This window comes from Excalfactoria chinensis, chromosome 2 (assembly GCF_039878825.1).
Source record: "Excalfactoria chinensis isolate bCotChi1 chromosome 2, bCotChi1.hap2, whole genome shotgun sequence".
In the NCBI taxonomy this organism is placed as follows: Eukaryota; Metazoa; Chordata; class Aves; order Galliformes; family Phasianidae; genus Excalfactoria; species Excalfactoria chinensis.
Genome location: NC_092826.1, coordinates 124814464 through 124836746, shown reverse-complemented (window position 1 = coordinate 124836746; position 22283 = coordinate 124814464). Strand labels below are relative to the sequence as shown.

Sequence of the window (22283 nt, the reverse complement as noted above, 5' to 3'; positions counted from 1 at the left end):
GGGGGCCGACATTGTCTTTTGAGAGAGGCTACAATCCTTTTAGGACCTGGAAGTGAACCATTAACTAACTATGCAAGAAGCAGATGTCAGCCCGTTTCTCGCTCTGCAATTAGCAGCTGTAACTGATCAGCTGTATGGGGGATTCTGGTGCTGGGAGACTCACGCTACTGTAACCCAATAAGAGAAACACAATGCCACTTGGGTTTTGTAGGGACCCTTTTAACTGCGAGCCGGTATTTGTGGGACTTGGTTAAAGATTACGTTTCTGTTCTAAGCCGGCCCTTCAAAACATAGATGAGCTAATGGTGTTTAGACAGATGGTTTCCATTAATTAAACTGAAGTATCTCTGCAAACTTTAAAACAAGTTATACATGTGATACTATTTCAGACCATTTTTCTGGATTATAGCTTGGGTAATAACACTGTGCAAAATGATTAATATCCTTGTTAATTCATATTTTATAGTATTGTACCGCATATCAAAGAAAGCTTGTACTTATGGATTTTAAGTGTTATGATCTTAAAACCCTCAGGGGCCAGGCCGTAAAAGACTTTTCCTTTTCAAGCAATAGATCACTGGAACATGATGTAGTGTCTGCTGAGGACCCTTTGAAAGCCCTTTCAGCTGACCCTATTTTATAGGCTCTGGAGGGGTTAATGAGAATAATGTTTAAAGCTGTTGATGTATGTTTTGAGATTAGATATTCTTCATTTATTGTATTTCGGGAATTATCTTAAATAATGGGAAACACGGCCTCTGGCCAGAGCCAAGTGTAACCCGCTGCACCCTCTGGGCAGTCTGGATAATTGTTTGTTTCTCGTCCTTGTTGATAGAATCACAAGAAGATATTTTTGGAAGTTGCTTTTAAAGATTTTATCTGTAGAGTTATAGTGCTCAGTTACTCGTTTATACTGCAAAACAAGCCATTTATGTTCCTGTCATTTCAGAACAAGCCGTATTATTTGCAGATAAGTGAATGTAAACAAGAAGTTATAAACCTGCTATGCAAATGTAATTGATTTTTTTTGTGTTGGTTTGTTTACTCTGATCAGATTCTGTTCAGTGTTGCTCATCATAATACTGAGGTGGAGTGACTATTAAAAAGCTGTTGTATTTTACTGAGCAAATTTTAATAGCAAAAATATTTCACATGACTTGATGGTAGGCAGTGAGCATGGGATGGATCTTCGAGTCTGCCTTCAGAAAGGATGCTTACTGATGTTACAAACACGTTGGTAGCTTCCACTTACGCCCGTCACTAAACTAGCATATCATCTTAAGACTTCTTGCAGCCATTTTCTGCTTTATTCCTTGAAACAGTTATAGAAGCATACATTACATAAAGGATTCTTAATAGTGAATTTGCACACCATACTTGCACACTGGCAGGGCCGTAGAGAAAAATGAAGCTCACCCACTTCTATGAGGTGAGCAGACCTCATCACCATGAGTGGGGTAGTGCAATGAGAGATCTAAGAGCTGTCATTTCTTGTATAAAAAATGGCAATTTTGAGGGCTTCTGTGTGAGGCAAAGTCGGAGTGTAATCCTTTTTACTTCCTGTGGCCTCCAACTACGTGATTACTTTGAGTGTGCTCTGCACAATCTTTTATTTCTCTAAAAATTTCACACTGCTGATAATGCTGGGTCAGCTTTCCTGATACAGACTACTTGGTAGTGTTTCTCCTCCATCACATTGTGCAGTTTCAGTGGTTAGGTCCAAGAAGAAACACTTAAACAAAAGTTTCCTGGAAGCTTTCCGTCTCAAGATGTTATTAGGTCAGTCGTGGAGACACTGAAACTGGGAACTTCTTCAGGTGTATCCTTCCAGCTGCTGAACAATATCTGCAGCATATCCATTGTGCTTGTTACAGGAGACAAAGAATAGAACGCACATTTATGGGAGGGATTCCTAAGTTTGTTTTGCTTAGTTATCACTGCCAGTGAATAAGAGATGTTATGCGAGAGCCACAGGAATTAGTCCAGTGCTGTTGAGTGTAATTCAGAGGAAAGTTGCAGTCAGTGTTTCCTGCCCAAACTGCTGCTCCCCATTTCCACTGAAGAGAAGCAGGAAGAGAAGGGGATTTCTTGTGCTTGAGGGAACTGTTTCGAAGCAGCTTGTGCAGCACAGTTTGGGGCTTCCTTGTTTACATCTCAATTGACATCAGATTCTGTCTTGGCTAAAGTATCATCAAGGGCAAAGGACTGAAATACTGAAGGGCAGATTTGAGGACATAGAAAATACTTTTTAAAAACTTCAGACCATTTTCTGTTTGTTTTTTGTCCTGTGAATTATGAGGAGTGGTAAGTCCTGGTTTTCCTTTCACAGCTAGAGAACTGGATAAAGGATTCACAGAGTACAGTGTGTCCCTTTTCAACTGTAGAGTAGATAAGTAAGTGTTAATAAAAAGTTTAACGTGGTGCAATCCTAAATTATCTTTCCATTGCTGCCTGTGACTCCAAAGCTTTCTTCCTTAGCAAAAATGTGAGAAAAATATTGCAGTAGTTTTTGAAGAATGATCTGAAATCATCAGTGTGTACCAGAGTAACGTGAGTGAAGTTCTCTCCTTCTGACTGCCCCAAACAAATTCCATTTTAAACAACTTTTTTTTCTTCTTCCTTTGTTCTTTTCTGAAGTAAATTCCCCTGTAAGGCTGTATTAATTTCCACTGCATCTTGGCATTTGTCAACTTCTTGGCTTCGTGGTGTTCTTTTAACCTAGTTTTGTGGTTTTATTTGTTTTGGAGTTTTTTACATCATTCTGAACTTTCCTCCTGCCATTACGTTACTGACTTTTTTAGACAACATGAAGGAGGATTTTAATGCTTGGTGCTTTAGCACTGCTTTTTTTTGTTTCCACATACAAAGAAGGGAAAAGTTTGTCACTTGCTTATTTGCAGAGAGATTCGTTATGCTTGGAAAGTTCCACCATGATTTTCCATTTTGCTTTTCTTATCATTGATTTGCTGCCTCAGAACCCAGTTTGCACTTGTTGAAGCAGCATTCTGAATAGAAGCTTTGGCTTTTGAACTTTTCATATTAGCAGAACTTCCTTAAGATGTTTGTCATCTGAAGATGAACAGGCATTAATTAATGACAAAAAAAAAAAAATCATTTTGGCAATCAGTTGTCCTTCTTAGTTTGTCTTCTCTTTCTCTCCTGGATCTGACAGTGCCGTGGTGTTTCCTACCATAGTGTATTTGTCCCACCAGTTCTGCAGAAGTCATTAGTGTCTCACTGTCCAGCTGAAGGGCTTTATCAAATAACACAGCAAGTTGTATTTTGCATTATTTTCCACCTTTTACTAACCTGAGTGATGAAAGATGGTGGAGTAGCATAACTTCTTTGTAAAGTACTCCTAGAAAGCTAAGAGGGAACTGCAAATACATTGCAAGATGAGTAGAATTCAAAATGAATTCGAGGAATAAGATGCAAAAAGTAAGGTTATTGGTTGCAATAGGCAAATTAAACAGTCAGTATGCAAGTACGTGCAGCAAGATAATGACAGGGTTCACAAATAAAAGATGGCAAACAAGTGCAGGAGAAATGCAGAGATTAGAAGAGATAATACAGGTCAACAAATAGCAAGTTCTTTTGAAAAAGGGGAGCGTCGTACTGAGAAAACACAGGAGGATGGTAAACCTGAATCTACACCTCCAGTTTGTGTCTAGTTTTCAAGATTACAATAAGCACGTGATTCAGTGTAACAAGACCAGAAGAGAATAAGGAGAGTGACCTTTAGAGACCTATTGGAAAAGATTGTGAAGGAATTCTTATGGGCTGAGAACTGAAAGAAAATATGATGTAAGCATTCATCTATCTAAAGAGAGAACTGCAAAAAGGAAGTTGCTTGTGCTCTGTATCAGCTTTATAGGGCAAGAAGTGGCTACCTGAAGTTTAACGTACACAGCTGAGTAAGCCATGAAGGGGCAAAGATTTAAAAGGTGTAGTAAGGCAGTGGAATAAGCTGCAGTGGAGTATCCACCTTTGAAGGTCTTTAAAAAACAGGTTAGGAAAACATCTGCAAGAAACGAGATCAATATAGAGATTCTGCCTCAGGTTAGGTCCTTCTCTTCATATGGTCTGTGATTAGACTAGCAAGTGCAAGCTATCTAGGAGGAAAGGGGGAGGAAACAAAACCCGCCTACAATTGGAACCATGTGTGAACTCATTTAAAAAATGTAAAATTAAAGCCAGATAGTCACTAAGTTGGTTATTAATCACTGCATGTACCTTGGCTTGATGGTTCTTATGTTCAGTAATTCCTTACCAAGTCATCTTTCAGGTGCTTTTTCTTTTATACTGTTACTAAAATCACCTGAGTTTGAATTGTTTTGTTATTTTGTAGGCATTCACGTCTGTTAATTTTGTGATTTCCCAAAATAACTCACAAACAAGAATAAGACCTGTTATATGGATCTGTCTACCAGATGCCCTGTCCAAACAGATGCTTCTACACAATGGGATTCAGGGCAGTGGGAAAGTGCCAGCCAAAATCCAACAGTAAACAGCTGTTTCCGTACTGTAGTGCATCTGAGCTCATGCAGCTGTACTGTCTCTGTTCATGCTGCCTCATGTGATACCAGCATAAATTTCTTTGCAACGTATTCCTTCAGCCCAGCTACTTTATACTTGCAACCATCGTGTAGGCGTGCTGTGAGAAGCGTGTTGCTCTAACTTTGGTCATATCAAGTACAGGGTAATTCTTATCTTGTCTCTCTTCCAGAAACCATCCTTGAACGGCCAATGAATAGTCGACCCAAAATGGATGCAATTGCGCTCATTTTATCATGTTTCATTATGTATGTTTCATTATTTAAATAGCTAATTGACATTTTAATATGTGCATATTGCGGATTTATCAACCTTTTCCCATAAAGATGATTTTCATCCAGCTTAGTATAATGAAATCTTACTGCTCTCGCAACCAAAAGCCTCTACAGCTTTTTAAGTCATTTTTATTGCAGTTGGCTGGTGGTATAAATTAGATTTTCAAGTATTTTGATTATGAAAGGGAAATGGAGTTCAGTTAACTCTAATCAGAGTTCCTGCTGGCTGACCTGGTTACCTGTACCACTGCTCTCTGCCATCCCCTGAACATCTGTTCTTTGACCCATTTTCCTTGCTGAATTTGTTGCTCCGGGGTTAGTTCTCATTCCTGTCCTCCAATACTTAAGGAAATAATTGACCTTTTAAAACAAAAGAAAAAGTTAGGTTTGAATTTCCTAAACGCTGTGAACGCCCTCAGACGTAGGATAAATTATGAATAGAATTTCAAGGTGACTATTTCTGCAAAAATTACATTCCTTGATTTGACAAATGCTGTGCTTTATGAAGATTTATAATGATGGCTGGCTTTTGTTGAACCCAGATTGAGAAGAAGCACTTAGGTGTGGAATTATAGCAGCATATTTTACACGACAGTGCCTACCCGTACAGATTAAAAAAAATAAAATATTTGCTGACAGGCATAAATTAATTTCAGTAACTACAAAGGACATTCAAATTGTAAAAATAACAGAGGAAGTAAAAGCTGTCTGGCATGCCAAACAGACTTTAATGTGATTATTAGGTACAGGTTTTTTAAATTAAAGGCAAAGAGATCTCAGATTTCATACTTGTGAAGTAATATCATTCACTTGTCTTACAGGATTTAAACTGATTCTGTGTGCTCCTGCACTCACTAATCTCACGCGTTTGTGTTGCAAAAACAGACTGATAGGGATTTGCTGCTTGTATAAAAAAAGACCAAGGCAGACAGCAAAACAATAGACAGGTGTATGTATTGGAGCAGACATCCTGAATTATGGTGAAACCTGAAAGCACAAGACTGGGAGGGAGGGATTGTTTTGTGTTTTCTCATGTCCAACAGTTTCAGCCTTAAGTCTAACTGTGTGAGTTCACACTCACTGCACATTTCTATGCCATTATATAATAGACCCCTCATTTTTGGCAAGTGCAAGCTTGTTACATTGCCAGCGAGAAAACATCTATCTGAGAAGTGATTAATACGTAGAAGTTAATGAATTTATTAGGGTTGGTTGGTTGTTGGTTTTTTTTGCTTCTGGAGATTAAGCTTTTCCTAAGTCTGCTTTATATTTCATTTTGTATAACGTGCCTGTGTTAACTCGGTTACTGTGATCTCCAGTTGTGTATATTCTGAAGCAGTCCCTCTCAGCAGCTTGCATATATTTATGTAATCAATAGTTCTTGCGGTGGCTTATTGAAGTATAAAGACCTTGCTCTGGATCAAGGTCTGAGAGCAGTTATGAATATCTAAGATGGGATTTAGATGGTATGTAGGTCATGGAGATCCCTCAGTCTAAGAGTGAAATCTTCAGAACACCTGTCTAATCCCACAGACTCACCAACATGCCTGTTGATACTTTGCATGGGGATTGCTGTTCAAAGTCCTGTGATGGCACAGTTTTCTTCTGCGCTGTCATACAACTGACCCTGCCATTCTTGCAGAATCAGGCAGCATGGAGCATCTTATACCCAAATACAAAACAGACTGATTTCCTTCTTGGGAGGCATGACAAGAGCATTCCTGTCACTTCAAGGAGAAAGCTATTTGCAGAAGCCAGCGGGACACCAGCTTTAATTCAAATAGATGTCTTATACAGTGGTCAGGACAATGCTGCTATAACTTTGCAGTGTAGCTTGAATAACAAAACATTCCGTGTATATCCCAATGAGCTGGGTTTAAAGTCCATCGCAGAATGCAAATCTTAGGGCTCTTAGCACAGGTAAAGCATTTTGCATCAGAGGTCATAAAATACTCAAGCAATTGTTGCAAAGGGCATTTGAGCTCCTCTCCGTTACTGAGTTTCCTCAGTACGGAGCTGAAGACTTGCAAATGTAGATTTTGACTGACAAAAGTAGAAAAAAGGCATAGTTTGAAGCCTCCCACGTCATGACAATTCTGGGTGTTGAGTTCTTCCTCTTAGGCCTGAAAAAAGGGAGCAGTTGTTCTTCTGTTTTAAATTAACTCTCCGGGCACTTAACGAGAACTGATGTTCTAAATCCAGTGGTTTAGGCCACATCTTAGACTGCCTCTTCACTAAACACACAGCTGTTGTGTTTCTGCTGGGGCTGCCTCCTCTCATTGGCTGTGGCAAGGTTTGCAATCACACAGGGCTTCACAGGTCGTAACCATAAGAAAGCCATTCTGCTGCAGGCTGGCAGCAGCTGGTCTAAGCAAATCCAGTTGGTAAAGTGTCTCTTAGTTCTTTGGAGAGCAAAAGCTTGTTGGCCTCATTGGCCGGTTATGTTGCACACTTTTGGAAAAGTTGGTAACAGCCTACTAAGCAAATAGTTAGAAGGGGGGTCAGAGCAAAAGTGCATCTTCTAACAGAATACTTCACTGCTAGGGATCTGCTACGTTGGAAATAAGTTGCTTAAAAAGAAAAGGAGCGGGATGATTTGACCTGATGTTTCACCAGTCTGTTAGAACTGGAAGGCAGTGTTAGCAATCCTGTAGTAAAATTACAGGAAGGCATTTTATAAAGCAACAAACTTTGAGTCTGTCACATGAAAAGAAAGGAGTGAGTCACTACTGATGGCTGACTTTGGTCAAACCATTCTTGGTGCAATTGTGGTTGCTGTGAATAAGCTGTTTAGATCTAGATTGGGACATCAATTCAGTGCAACAAGTAATACTTTGCCTATAAGGAGAGAACCTCGAATTTGGCAGCTTTTCTGTGCTGTTCTGAAAGGTCAGCAAAGCCTATTTCTTGGAGAAGGGCAGGAAATAATTGAGTGCCTTTCTGTACCTGGCTTTCCTTTATGAGAACAATGTGGTTTGGGCTCAAATTAGCCTCAGATTCAAAAAATTTCACTTTGCTGCATATTGGCTTCAGCTACTTCCAGGCTGTAGCTATCGTTTTTTATTCTGTAATTCCACAGATCTTGGATGTTTTTGCATAACGTAAATAGATGGAGAGTAAAAAGGTAGCAACTGGCTGGGCAGGACACTGCTACCGAGACAGCAGGTTTCTGGTAGGTGATGCTGAGAAATTCAGGCAGTGTCATAGGTACTTAGATAACTTCTGCTCAGGAAGATGCTAGGAGTAGTAATCAGCTTTGTCAGTGTGTTGGGTTGGCAGCAGCACGCCAACATGTCATCCTGCTTTGCAAAGTTAGATACATCTGGGAGCCAAATGACATGGGTTATCTCTTCATCTGCTTGTGTTTTTTCAGAGTGTTTTCAGAACACAAGAGACTTTTGTTTCCTTATTTACCTGGTACAGCCCTGGTCAAAATGGTCTTGTATCCAGAAGGGGAGTGCCTGGAGGCAGCAGGATGGGAAAGGCTTCAAAGCCCCATTGGCCACTGCCAGAGCCCTGCAAAGCTGGGCTGACCGTGGCTCTGGAAGGGCCAGCTTGTGGCTGCTGCTGTGGGAGTGAGGAATTTGATATTCACCTTCCGCAAATGGGCCGTTCCTGTCTGCTTAGTGTGGGTATGGTTGCTCCACCTGACTTTGCAGGGTTTCCCCCTGAGGCCGGTCACAATTCCGTGCTATTTTATCCTTGCCTTCCAGGCAGCACAAAAGGTGCAGCCTCTCACCCATGTGATAGCGAACCTGCATTTTGCCTGTGCTGCCAAAAGGCTTTTAAGCTGACTCTGAATAATACTTTTTTTTTTTCTCCTGTACATCTCTGAAGCATTGATTGTCCCATCTGAAAGAGGAGGCAGGTGTCCAGGGTAACGAGATTTAACATCAGGATGGTCAGGATGAGGAATGTTTTTACTGCTAGGTGTCTTGTTGAGTAGCAACTGGTCTTGTGATCTGGACTAATTGTCAGGAGTACAAGAGGAAGCCAGCTCTGCCTGGCTTTCATTGCATAAAATCATCCCACTAATCCTAGCTTTCAGTACAGTCTTTTTGTAGCTGAAGAGCTATTGAAACTGAATTCAGAGGGGAGTTCACAGAAGCAAACTGTTCCTGTGGCTTCTTTCTGTATGTCCCACAGTAAGACTGCTCACTTTCTACTTCAGCAGTGATTGCTCACAGCAAACATTTGTTCTCATCGTCCTTTGTCTAAGGAAATGTTTCATTGTGCGTGTGATTACCTGACTTCATTTGTGACTTCTGTTATCCCCAGAGAACTACGGGGATGCCTGGGTTGTTTGTGCATAGAAACAGCAAAGGTGAAAGCGGATTCCTATAAAATAATGCAGTGTGCCTTTCCAGCAGTAAAATCATTTGTGGAAATAGGAGATCCTCCCTCTTCTATTTTAAATCCATCTCAGAGTATGATGTTTATTATTTCAGGTGTCCCCAGAACCAGGTTTTCTTCAGACCTGACCAATACTTTGATGAAAGCTGTTGTCAAATAACAACAGGCTTTTAGCACGACTAAAACTCATAGTTCAATATACACTACAACAGTAATTTGTAGCATTGTGCACTAGCAGTTGTCAATAATAATTAGAAGCATAATGCCACAACTGCTTCGTGCTTTGAATAAGGGTACTTCCGAGTGTGTTATCTGCTACTGAATGAAAGAGTAATAAATCGAAACAGGTTATGATAAGAAATAGAGTTGAGAACGCAATGGAGCAACTTCTGCTCTTCAGAATAACTGCTAAGAAGTACCTGGTAGATAACCCTGCTCAGCACTGGTGAGCAGTGATTGATGTTAGGGCTGTCAGTGTATGGTGGAGCTGGCACCAGAGGAGGCTGCAAATTTGAGTGGCAAGAGCAGTGATTAAACTCAAACAGATCAAACTGAAATACAGATTTCCTACATTCCATAGGATGGGTTACTAATAATCCCTAATAGGTTAATGCTGACATGTTATGATTCTTCCCCTTTGTCAGCATCTCTAACAGCAATGACAGTTGGAGCTGATGGACAAATAAGTCCTAAGTCTGTGTACGTGATACCTGAGCTCTGAGTGAGAAGAGCTGGAGTAAACAAGGATTTTTCATAGCACCTAGAAAAGAAGAAAGCTGATTTTAAAGTGAGGAAAAAAGAAGGATAATTGATAAACCACTGTATGGAATATGGGAATGATGGCAGTGATGCTGTTGATGAGCTGTCGGAGTTATGTCAGCAGGAGGTCCTTGACAGAGCTTGCTCAGGACCTGGTATTGTGGATTCCCAGTATCTAAACCTGACACGTAGCTGTTATTTCCAGATTAATCACCGAGTGCTCAGATTGAAAGTCCATGCAAAATGATGATCACAGTGCCTCCAAAAGTCTTGTGCAATAGATGGAGTAACTTACTACAGGTGGTAAAACTGGGCCGGCAAAGATACTGGTGCTGGAATCACCCAAAGAAAGACAGGCTGAGGTGAGGCTGGTACTTCTCACATATGGGGGAATGTGAAATACCATCTGGATCTTGGAATCCTTCACTGCTCTAATGGAAAGAGCCATTTTAGATTCTAATTCAGTTGGATGCAACATGCACCAAAACTTGTATCTACTGTGGGATACCAGCACTAGCCTAATCTGGGAACATCCATCCTGTAAAGGATGCTGGAATCCAGGATATTGACTTGCACCGCCTCCACCATAAGTTTCTGTTGCGTGTGTAGTCCCAGTTGGAAGGATGAAGCAGTAATTGGCAGCCTGCTACGACATCAGTGCTTCAGCACGCAGAAGGCAGAACGGCGGCATTAAGGCTGCTGGCTGCTTACTTGTCTCTCTTTGGCTCAGGGAAATTTCCTGTCTCGTTTCCTCTCTTCTTGGTCATCTGAGTAGCCTGCGAGTCTGTGACAGAAGTTGAAAAATAGCAGAATGGGTTATTGTCAGCTGTCTGAATAGATGAGCACAGCCAGACAGTGCTCCGCTGTACTGGTGTACAGGTGAATCCCCTGCATCACTGCAGCTCTAAACGATCCACTGTGCTCTCCCATGACAAGTTCTCCTCACTTTTCAGTGTAATTATTACAGTTCGCTTTAGATGAAGATAATTCCAGAGATGCGTAACAGGTCACTGTGTAGGACAGTTGTGTTCAGCAATCGGCTACGGGTTCCCCTCCAGTTTGCCTTTTGCAGTGTGGGCACAGAGCTGTTCTGCTTACAGCGGAAAGGGAACTCGAACATTTAGGTTTGGATGGATTTAGGCTCTCTGAGGAGTTTCTGTTTCTGTGTTAGCAGGTTTTCCCTTTAAGGGGGGTCCATCAGTTGTTTCAGCATCGTGCAGATGAAGAGCAGTTGGTGCTGCTTAGAATCATTCACCCATCGTGGTGTTTTTAGGCTTTTCCTCTTCAAACAATTCAAAGTTTATCACGCTGCAGCAGTGGGCGCTGGGCTTTTCTATGCCAGGTGTCTGTCTCTGGATAAGGACTTTGGATAATTAGAGCCAGGACTTTTTTTTTGTCCATGGAGTTCTTATTTAAATTTAATCATCCCTGAAAATGCGGTTTAATTTGCGGGGGAGATCTTTCCTGTTCTTGAGAGAAGTGCTGCACAGTGTGGGCTGTTCTCCCTGGGTGCTGCTCTGTGTAGGGAGAGGAGTCTGCTGCCCTTAGCATGGTCAGCCTGGACAGCAGAGGTCTGCGTGGGGGCTCCAAAAATGACTCATCCGAGGCTGAACAGGGCCACATGTTGGAAGACAAACTGGTATTCGTTTAAAATGTTGAGTACTTTGAGTGTGTACTTCTTGGAGTGCTGCCTTTTAAAATGCTTTTACGTGAGACTTGAATCTCACACTCATTTGGCACAACACACTTCATAAGCAATTAAGAAACCAAGTACTTCAATTTAAGCCTGTGTTCTGTGTGATCTGCAGTGAGGTCTGCAAGGTGGCCAAGCTCCACGTTCTTGGCGGGGCTGCCCAGAGAGGCTGTGGGTGCCCCGTCCTTGGAGGTGTTCAAGGCCGGGTTGGATGGGGCCCTGGGCAGCCTGGTCTGGTATTAAATGTGAAGGTTGGTGGTCCTGCTGTGGCGGGGGGTTGGAGATTCATAATCCTTGAGGTCCCTTCCATTGTGTGATGCTGTGTGATTCAGTGAGGAAAAGGCTCATTGTGCAGATTTAGGTATTAAGAGAGGGCGAAGCAAGGATTCTGCATATATGGATTGCCGTGTGATAAATGTAATTTTTTTAATACTCCCATTTTTTCTCCCTCTTCTACGCAGGTCACCACAAAAGCCAAACAGCTGAAGGACTCTGTGACGTATACACCAGGTGTGTGCCGCCAGTTCCTCACCAACACCTGTAGGGAGCACCGTGTTTCGGTAGCTGCAGCTACCTTTAGAAAGCACACGGCTGCTTTCGGTCACTTTCTGCGTGTGCTCTGCAGAGACTCCTGCAGCCTGCCTTGCTTCAAGCAGGGAAAAGACCTGACGCACTCTGAGGGAATGCTGCCTTTGTAGCTGCCTCCTCCCAGCTCTTCTTATTCAGTTTCGGGTGGGCTTTGTCCATTTCTTGATGCTGTTCTGTTCTCGTTTATGTCAGTGTGGTAATTTACTTGTTACTTCACGCCTACCAGATGAGCTCATAACTAAGTTCATTGCTTCATACAAATGCCTTGATTTCTGGATAAACATAAGCAACTTAGCATGATCTGTAAGGGCCTCACCTGCTCTCTGCACTGTTCTGAGTACCTCCTACTTGCAGTACCTCTTGTTTATGGTTTATTTATTTAGAAGTATAACAGCAGTGCTTTAAACAGGTGTCACCAGGCTCTCCGAGCTTAAAACCTTGGCCCAGAACTCCAAGAACACCAAAGTCTCCATGAATCTCCCAGACCACATCATCACACAGAGGGAAAGGGAGGAGGAAGAGGAGGAGGAGGGGAGCTTCAATCACAGCCCAGATCGGACGGATGCCCAAACGGATCCCAAGGAGGGCAGTGCTGGCGAGACCAGGCAGCGCAGGCGGAAGGTTCCCAAAGCGCCCGAAATGGGGCCAGCAGCAACAAAAGAGGTATCGGAGGAGAAGGGCAGAGGGAGACGGCAGAAGGATTTTGATAACACAGAGCAGGAGGAAGAAAGTGATGACGAGAGCAGAAAAAGAGAGAAGAGCCGTGCCTTAGAGGAATTGTGGACTCAAAACCAACAGAAACTTCTGGAAATGGCCTTGCAGCAGCATCCAAAGGGAACGTCGGACCGCTGGGACAAAATAGCAAAATGCGTTCCTGGAAAAAGCAAGGTACAGTTCCTGGTGTTGGAATTAGAATGTAAATAAAGAGGAAATGCATGTTCTGCCCATTCATGGGTATCTGAAGGGCCATGCAGCAAAGTGAGGGCGTCACTTCACCTGTAGTCATCAGTCAAGACACCAAGCCTCTACAAAGGTGGCAACCTCTGCTGATTTTCAAAGGCATTTTCCATTAGGTCAGTTTGCTTAATATGTTACAGAAACGTCAAAGTAACTCATGAGTAACTTCTGGAAGGGCTCATACAACACAGTGCTTAACAGCTGCCTTTACAGGCGTCATATAGAAACAGCAGGCAGGGGTTTTCTTGGCTGGGTGTGCTCTTGGAAGAGAGAAATTGCCCAGTAAGAAACATCAGTCAGAAGTTTGTTTTTCTAACCCAGTGCTCACAGATGTAGATTATCCTTCTGAAAGCCACTGCATGAGTAACTTTGGTGCTGCTTTCACCTCTACCCGCCTTATAACAGTGCCACACTCTGCTTTTCTCTTCTTCCCGTTTATCAAACAAACGTTTGTTTTCCTTCTAGGAGGAGTGCATAGCGAGGTACAGGCTGCTGGTTGAGCTGGTACAAAAGAAAAAGCTGGCCAAAAGCTGAGTGCTCTGAGCAGAAGAATTGACGTCGTCTTCGTCAAAATGGGGGCATAAAACTCATATGCAGGAAACCGCGTTTTTGTACCTCGGTATTTCTATACGTCACGTGCCTTAGGAAAAGAAAGTGTCAATAAATCTTTGTCGTCTTAACGACTATTTTGTGTGCTGAAGAATGGAGGTGCGCTTTGCTCTAGGAGCTGCTTACGTGGAGAGGTGCTGATGTCCTAAACAGGAGCGGGCCTTCAGGTAACCCACCCTGCTGCCTGCATGCTGCATCTGCTGCGGGTGCAGCCAGTGTGGATGCAGAATACAAAGACATTGAAAGATCCCTCATCATTTGCTTTCTGTATCTGCTGCATTCAGACTGCTTTGATTTCACGTTTGAAGCGCAGGCAGTAAGAAAGAATCGCTGTTCATTATTTGCTACGTTGATTTTCCTAACTTTGAAAAAGATTAGGCTAACCTTTACCTGGGGGGCGGTGGGTACTGAGCGGGTATCGTCCATCAGAGCAACGATTGTAGCATTTTGCAGTGAAACATGGAGGATTCTTTATAAAGAATTATTTACACCCCGATTCTGATGGAAGCCACGGGAGCCTTTGAGTTTCAATTTGACATTGAGATGGAAGATCAGAAGATCCTGAGCTCAGGACTTGGAGCTTGATGGGCAGAAATGCTGGCTAACGGCCCGCCCTTGGTGCTGATGCTGTGCCTGGTAGCAGTTTGCCCGTTGTGCTGCTGCTGGCAGATGGGCATCTCACCACATTTGATCCCATTTCCATAAAACTGCCAGGGAGGAGCGATGAGGAATGATGGCAACATTCTGTATTTGTTCTTTAGCACGTGGAATGGTTTTTGGTCACGGATGGAAATTAACCTTAGGCTGTAAGGAAAGAGTGGAATGTAACAATAAACAGCAGGGAAAAAGAGTATGGACCTGGGAGACATTCGGTGCTTTTATCCATCAGTGACGATCTTTAAAGCCCACACACAGGCCGTGTGTGAGCCTTGCCTGTGTTATGCCGTGTGCCAACACCTTCAGCTTCTCCAAGCCATAAGAGCTTCTGCATGGGGAGGCAAACATCAAGGAAGCACACACCGCTCATGGGTGAGAAACGTTCTTGTTGTTAGCCCATTGCTACCGGGACACTTTCAGCAGTGCATCTGACACTGTGTTAATGCCAGTGTGACAAACAGACACGTATCTATCTGAAGGCACATCCTTAAGGAGGGGCAGCTGGGCTGTACCACTGTGTCACACCTGACAGGTTGAATCCCTGAAGCAAGAGAGGCGCAGCATTTGTGGCACTGGTCTGAGTGGGAATGCTGAAACACGGCGCTGGCCATTCCTGAGAAGAGGCCATGGACGGCCTGTGGTCATTGGGCCAGGAGCACAGCCTGCCCACAGCACAGGCCTATGGAGGTGCAGAAGTAGCAGCAAGCTGGCTGGGACATGCACTGATCCTGCAGGCAGCACGAACTGCCCCACGGTCTGCTCTCATGTCACTGCATGGCGAAGGGTTCCTATTGAACTGCTGCCAAGACCAGCACCTTTGATGTCAGGATCTGCAAAGTCATTGAAACAAGGTTGGTTTTTGACTGCATCTGGCCTTCATGTGAACTCGGCTTTGATGTGGTCTCCTCCTATAAAGATGAGCAAATCAGAGTTTTGTTTAATGTCATAACTACCCTTTTCATTCCTGCTGTTGATATTCTGTCCATAAGGAATACGAGCACTGAACAACATCTACCGCTGTCTTGGGTTTGTGACACCAACCTCTGACATACTGAGAAGTTAAGGCTGCCCTGAGTTTGGCAATCTCACTCCACCTTTGTTGCTTTCATGCTACTCTGCCTCTGACCAGGAAACAGATGGCAGAGACCAGGCCATCAGATCTTGAAGAATCATAGAATGGTTTGGGTTGAAAGAGACCTTGAAAATAACCCAGCTCCAACTCCCGGCTATAGGTAGGGGCACCTCCCCCTTGCCCACATCCCTTGAGAAGAGGAACATGCAGGGAAAAGACACTTGGGGGCTGATGCTTCTGTCCACCGTACTGTTCTTAGAATCAGGGTAGATCCATAAAGTTACAGGTACTGAATGCTCATAGGGATGCTCAGGATTCCCTATAAGCACCTGGGAGCATCTTGGGCTGCTTTCCCCTCCCTCAGGCAGTAAGAAGTATAAATGTAGGGGCCCAGTTTTTAAATGCCCCACCTCTCCCTCAATACTGAGCGTCCCAACGAGCACAAGGGCAATGCCCCTCCCAGAGAGAGGAAAATGGTGCCTGGTTCTAGAGCCGAGCACTGGCTTGGTCAGTGGAACTTGTGACACCCACTATTCCTCAGCCTCTGCCCCAGCTGCACCAAACAGCCTCCAACAACAACTAACAGGAAGGGAAACTTTCTGAGAAGGCTCCATTGCCAAAGAGACACTGAGCTGGGCCAGGGTTAGCGGTGACCCAGCTGTGCCAAAGGGATGTTTCATCAGCTCTGAGCTTGTTCATTTACCAGCCAGGAGATGTTCTGTCCAGGAAGTGCCGTGGTGCAACAGTGCTTCCTGGAAGCAGAAAGTGCCGGACAGAGCCGTGGCTCCCATGTGCAGCTGCAGCCACAGCTGCGGCATTTGTGTGCAAGACTGAGGTTGACACAAGTGGCGTGCAACTATAAACATTATTCCAGTTTATTAACAAAAGCTTTGTACATCTCTTTTCATACACTTGGAATTTTACATCTAGTCAAAATAACAGCACGTTTCCATCTTACCTTTTGTACAAATTGTTACAGAACGTTCAGTTCACCAGTGGGGCGACAGGCTAAAATAAACCACCGGCCTGACTTCTGGCAAGTATCTACAAAAGCGACCTGGGACGTCTTTAAAAAGTTCCCCGCAACGTATAAAAATAAATTATTTCCACTTCTTCCATTAAATCTACTCGTTAGAAATATTACAAATCAAAATAGCCGTGTTTTCTTAGGAATTCTTCACAATACAAAACAGATCCACAAAACTTTATTTACAGAAATGAGGTAAGAACTGTGCAACGTTTAACTAAGAAACATATTGCAGAATTCACATGTTCTTCCAAATGGGTACACAGTGGAGGTCTGATTACAGCTGGGTCTCTCCCCCTCGTCGTTCCCACGCAGCACTGATTAGTGGTCATCGCCCCATTTCACACACGCCGCTCGGAGCCGCGTGCAGCATCATCAGCCCCCGTCCAACTCGCACCCGCCCGATTCAAGCACGGCTAAACTCCGGTGGGGAACCCTCACTCCCTTTTTGGTAGTTTCTTAGCGCCAAGCGACCCAGGGAACGAATCCGCCTGAGCTGCCGGCAGCGGAACCAACACTCGGAGTAAAGGCAGAGCGACAAGGCTGCTGGTGCAACAGCGGCTCTTCCTGCTGCTCACAAGGACACGTCTATAGTGCATCATCAGCTGCTGGCAGCCATCCCAACGAAGCGGAGGTAGCAACAGGCACTTGGTTTAGGCCAAACACTACACCTAATTCTTCCAGTGCGGCCTTCTCATCTGGTAAGAAAACTTTGTTGCTGGAACCAAAGCAGTTCCTTTAAAAACCTCAGCACTCTAAAACCTACACCAAAATTAATTCACTTTTTTTTGGATTTTTTTTGGGTTCCATCCTGTGAGTCTTACTGAGGAGCAGCTCCCCACGACATAACGACAGGAATTTAAAGGAATAAAAGCTCAGAATAGATTCCCTTATGAGTCAGATTTCCAAATGAGTGCGTGTGTGTAAAAGGGAACAACAAACAGCAAGTCCAGACTGCCACTGCCAGCTTAGTCTGAAGGACAGATTGCAGCTGCAGCAGAGATCAGACGCTACGTTTGGGCTTCTGTTGAGCTTTTTAATTAACAAAACAAAACGAAGAAACCCTCCTGCTCCGAAATCAAGGTAACGTGTGCCTGCAGGCAGTTCTTCAGCCTCTGGGTTTTGACATCAGTACTGAAAGTCAAGCGTACGTTCTTCTGTGGTTTAACTCGTCCTCACTACCATTGTACTGACAGAATCACTGTGGCTTGCAGAGCTCTCTCTGCTTCACAGTCTGACACATTAAAAATTACATCCATTTTAGTGCAACAAGAAAGCAAATCAAAGCCTACCAAAAATACCCTTATGAAAATTATTAACCTTTTGCTGTGCAGTAAGAGTTCCTTGTTGCATTTCTTCCTATTTGCAGAAAGGAAAACTGCAGCTTGCAGGCAGATGAAGTGCTATCACAGCAGGACGTGCAGCTCTCAAGTATCGCTCAAATGTCAACTCTTCTCTGATGCAACTGGTCCAGTTTTATCATTGAGCCTCTGTGCAAGAGAAAATACTTCTAAAAATCAGATTATAAAATACAGAGCTAAGTAAAACCACACCGCAAGTACAGCGGAAAGTAAACAGACGGTACACAAAGCAGATGAGGGAACTGAATTCAGCTGCATTAATAGTAAGTTGGTTACTTTTGCATTGTAAAGAGCAATTGTGTATCCCAGAATAAAAAGTGGGAAAGAATAACCCCAGGAGCAGCACTGCACTTGCACAACTCCCAGCTGGAGCTCACACTGCAATGCTCAAGCTTGGCCAGTGCTTTCATTTCCAACAGGACTTTCTGCTCCCAGCCACTGCTCTGCCGTTGGGTCCCCATGGTGGTCAAGAAAAACAGGAGGTGACCGTTGCTACCCACTACAGAGGGTTAAACTCTATCCTTTTCCAGCAGCACAGAATTGCTGTTTCCATTCTGTCCCTGCCGCAGCTGAGTTTCTTTCATAAATTATGAGAAAGACGTTTCCTGTAAATACTGAACTCGACTGAGCAAAAGCCTCAACTTCATCCTCTGAGCACTCAAATGTCTGAAAAGCCTCGTCCAATTTGAAATGAGCTTCAGACATCCAAACTTCCTGCAAACAGAGTTTGCTTTAAATTCTTCCTGGATTCAAACAGCTCAACAATCAAATGCAATCTCTCTCAAATCTAACCTTTAAAAGCAAAAAAAGGCCATTTCAAGCAATGCATACATATTTCTAAGGGCTTCATTTGGAAGAGGTTCTCAGATTCCCTTGAGTTGTTTGCAGCCAACTGTTATGAGAACAAGAAATATGGCTGACAGCACGTCAATGAAACCACTGCTGCCTGGGCACCATCTCCAGAGCCGGTCACAGCCATTTCAAACCACCCAAAGCACGTCACATAAAACGGTTTGCTCTGATGCGAAACAAACGGAGGGTCTCAACCTCATTCGCTACTGATTTTTATAAAACAGATAAATCTGAAACAAGAACCAGGTCCTACATTCCTAAAAGGAGCCAAAGCATCGAGCAGATTCCTGTGATGCCGCCCTTCTGCTCCTTCATCTGGGGGCCAGGAAAGAAGACGACCCTTACCAGAGTACTGCAGGCTGCAGTTGGTTTGCAACATCACAGTAAAGGAAAGGCAACAATGACAACATCCGCACAACTCAATAACGCAAAGGCCCCTATTTCTCAACAGAAGGGAGCTGGTTTTAGGAAAACCATCTTGAAAATTCATCATCTTTTGTCTCTCTCCTCCTTCCTGGGGCAATACCATCTGAGGCCCAGCTGCCTGTGGTGCCCCGGAGGTATCTCAGGCTCTGCAAGTGGGGAGCAGAGCGGGCAGCCAATATGTGGCCCCAAACTCTTCCCACCTGCTGTTGCAGACAAGCTGCCTCCTTGCTACTGTTGCCACTTCCCGAGTCATCCAAAAAGGACTGGAACTTTTTCTTCCTGCACTACTCCTGTTTTGATTTTACAAGTTCCATATGCTCGTTCCCTTCATCCTCTCTTATCTTAATTGCATGACCCTGAGAGAATGAAGTCTATTCTTTCACTCCTTGAAGAGTAATAAAGAAAGAATTCGTCTCTTGGGGATGGAGGTTACAGGGCAAAGTTGAAGAAAATGGAACATCTTTGCTGGAAAAAATGTCTTGCCTTCTTATCTATCCAGGAAAGGTTTTATTACTGTAACGAGCAAAGGAGTTGCTCAGTGTCCCAGCAAACACTCACTTTCCCATGCCAGACCCAAAACACACCTAACCATTCTCCAGATACATATTTCACTGTCCCAGCAACGGGCTCCTCATCTCTTAAGCTGTCAACCAACCCCTGCAGCCCAGGGAGGAAAAGTTCTTCAAGTAAAGCGCTAAGAGGAAGGGCTGACACGACGGCATGCAAAGCTTGGAAGGAGGAGGGTTGAGGACCAGGTTACAGTGATACAGGAGGAAGGCAGGAGTCACTGCACTGGAGTCCTAACCCAGGGAAGCACGAGCGTGCAACAAAGCGTGTAGATGTGACTACAAGATGTCAGTCACCTACAGGATGAGTCATGAAGTTCTCTGAGTTCTCATTAACTGCAGCTCAAAGCTTCAGAAAAATTTAACGTAAAAATAAAGAATAATAAAAAAATCCACATCCTTGAGTTGTGAAACATGCTCAAACCTTCCTGCCTGTCACTTAGTTACATTACGGACATACTTCATTGAAAACGAGGTGAGAAATATACTTACTGTCACCTTCTGAGCTGCATTATCTCCATGAATTGTCAGGAACGGGTTGGTGGAAGCTGCATTAAGCGGCGATGCCTGCGTGCCTGACAGCAAGTTGTTAATGGGTATCTGTGCTCCTCCAGTAATCTGCAGTTGCTGCACTTCGGACTGATGGTGGTGTTGGTGGTGGTGGTGCTGCTGTACCAGCTGATACAGAAGGGCCTGATGTTGTTCCTTGAGGAATGAGATGGGGGTGGGGGGAAATAATCAAGAATTAGTTACTGAGTAACGGCTTCTCATGGGGTTCTTGCTTATCCAAATCCTCCATCAGTGCAACCTTAACCTCATCCCAGGTGACTTAGTTTACACTACAGTTTACAAGACTGGAGAAAAGGGAAGGAAGTGTCTATAAAACATCCTGAGATCAGTTGCTCAGCAGAAGTTCGGCTACACCTGCTGGCTTCAGCAAGCCCCCATCAAAAGAAACCCATCTGAGAGGAATATCAAACCAGTACAAACACTGCACAACTGACAACACAAATAGGAAAGGCAGTTATCCATGACATATGTCAGTACTGAGAAGGGGAGCAAAGACAGCTCATGGTGACTCCCAAAACGTCACACTGGAGCCCTGGTGGTGACAGAGCTCCACTTTGCAGATCGTTAGAGCCAACATATGGTCTCAGACCCCATTGCCCACAGCTAATGCTGAGGGATGCAAGGCACCAGGCCCACAAGGGGCCAAATGGGACTGAAGGGGTCAGGGAACAAATCTAAGAGCAATACACGGAGCCCAGCAGCGTTCTGCAATCTAGCGTGACTGCCATCCTAAAAGGCTGAAACAACTGAGCATTTTCCAAAGCTGTAATATCAAGTTAAACACGTCTCTAATATTTGTTTTGGGGCAGGGAATCTATTCATGCCTTAGGCTGTACAAGAAGTACGTATAATTAACTGGAAAACTTACTGATGTGAGTTGCTGAGTGCTCAATAATTGCTGGAATTGCTGGTGCTGTTGATGGAGCAAAAGTTGTCTCTGTTGGTCAGGAAGCAATCCTAGTCCTGAGGCACTGCAGGGTATGACAGGGGGATACTGCAGTTTATATGAAAGAACGGGGATTTTTCACTTCAGCACTCCACAGAAACAACAAAAGTCTCTACACAAATGGACAGTTCAGCATTTGACTCCATCACATCCAACACTGACTGACTCCTGATGTGCATTTCTGATACGTACCCATCCATCAAGTCACTGCACCTTTTCTTCTCGTTTACTTTGAGCAACAGCAACACCTCACCTGTAAGTCATGCAGCTCAGTAGATGCAGGCAGACCTAACGCTGCTCTGTGCGCGTTATTTCAAACTTGGATACTACCATTTTTCCAATCACCTGGAACACGGCCTTCCTAGGACGGCTCTTGGCAGCCTTTAGTACTTCCGTACCTGTTACCAAAAGCTGCATGTCTGTCACTAAGGCTAGTATTTGTATCTCAGCTGAAAGAACAACTGCCAGGCTCACATCCGTCTGCCATACCAGAGCAAAGCCCTTCCTCCTGTCTCAGTTCTTTGAACTACTCATCAAATTCAAATCCCTCAAGCTGCTTCTCAATCCGCCTCTTCTAATGCCATCTTCTGCTTTTTCTAACCATGCTGTGTATAGCAAGCCGTACTGTCAGTCTGACTATTACTCAAATCATTAAGTGCTGGCCATTCTGTGGTATTCTCAGGCAACATTTTGCTGAGTACAACTTCCACAAATGAGCTGATCCGACCTCTCTGAGCACGCTGGAGCACACAGCGCTTTGCCCCTTACCAAAGGTGATGCCTCCACACTGGAAAAGGACAGAAACTGCCAATGGCAGCCTGACACAGAAAGCATCTCCTCTAGTCTGCTGTCGCTGCTGTGCTGCAGAGAGGCAGAGCAGGCAGCTGGCCATGCCAACCTCCTAAACTGCAGGGAAAATAACCACAGCCAAACAGTGACACTATGGAACCGTCCTCACTCTGATGTTATCCCACACTGGTGGGGATCTGCCAAACACTTGTTCCAAAGCCACAGGCTC

At 44.1% G+C, this 22283-nt stretch overlaps 2 protein-coding genes across 8 annotated transcripts in view; one reads left to right on the top strand and one right to left on the bottom strand.

Annotated features, from left to right (window-relative positions):
* Nucleotides 1-22283, top strand: part of DNAJC1 (DnaJ heat shock protein family (Hsp40) member C1) — a 109339-nt gene that overhangs the window by 82170 nt on the left and 4886 nt on the right. The window contains exons 10-12 of one of the 3 annotated variants that reach the window (XR_011902945.1): nucleotides 12096-12144; nucleotides 12632-13110; nucleotides 13645-13955. Coding sequence is in view for 2 of the 3 variants with exons in the window: in XM_072330367.1 (XP_072186468.1) it covers nucleotides 12096-12144; nucleotides 12632-13110; nucleotides 13645-13713 (597 nt within the window). In the remaining variant the exon portion in view is untranslated. Of the gene's footprint in view, nucleotides 1-12095; nucleotides 12145-12631; nucleotides 13111-13644; nucleotides 15608-22283 lie in introns of those variants that run through there. The other 2 variants (XM_072330367.1, XM_072330366.1) reach the window with 2 other exon arrangements.
* Nucleotides 15864-22283, bottom strand: part of MLLT10 (MLLT10 histone lysine methyltransferase DOT1L cofactor) — a 121497-nt gene continuing 115077 nt past the window's right edge. For 4 of the 5 annotated variants that reach the window (XM_072330362.1, XM_072330361.1, XM_072330360.1 and 1 more), the window contains 3 exons: nucleotides 21188-21290; nucleotides 20242-20454; nucleotides 15864-18034 (listed from right to left, as the gene is read on the bottom strand). In XM_072330362.1, the coding sequence (XP_072186463.1) occupies nucleotides 17990-18034; nucleotides 20242-20454; nucleotides 21188-21290 (361 nt within the window). In that variant the 3' untranslated portion in view covers nucleotides 15864-17989. Of the gene's footprint in view, nucleotides 18052-20241; nucleotides 20455-21187; nucleotides 21291-22283 lie in introns of all 5 variants that reach the window. The other variant, XM_072330365.1, reaches the window with a different exon arrangement.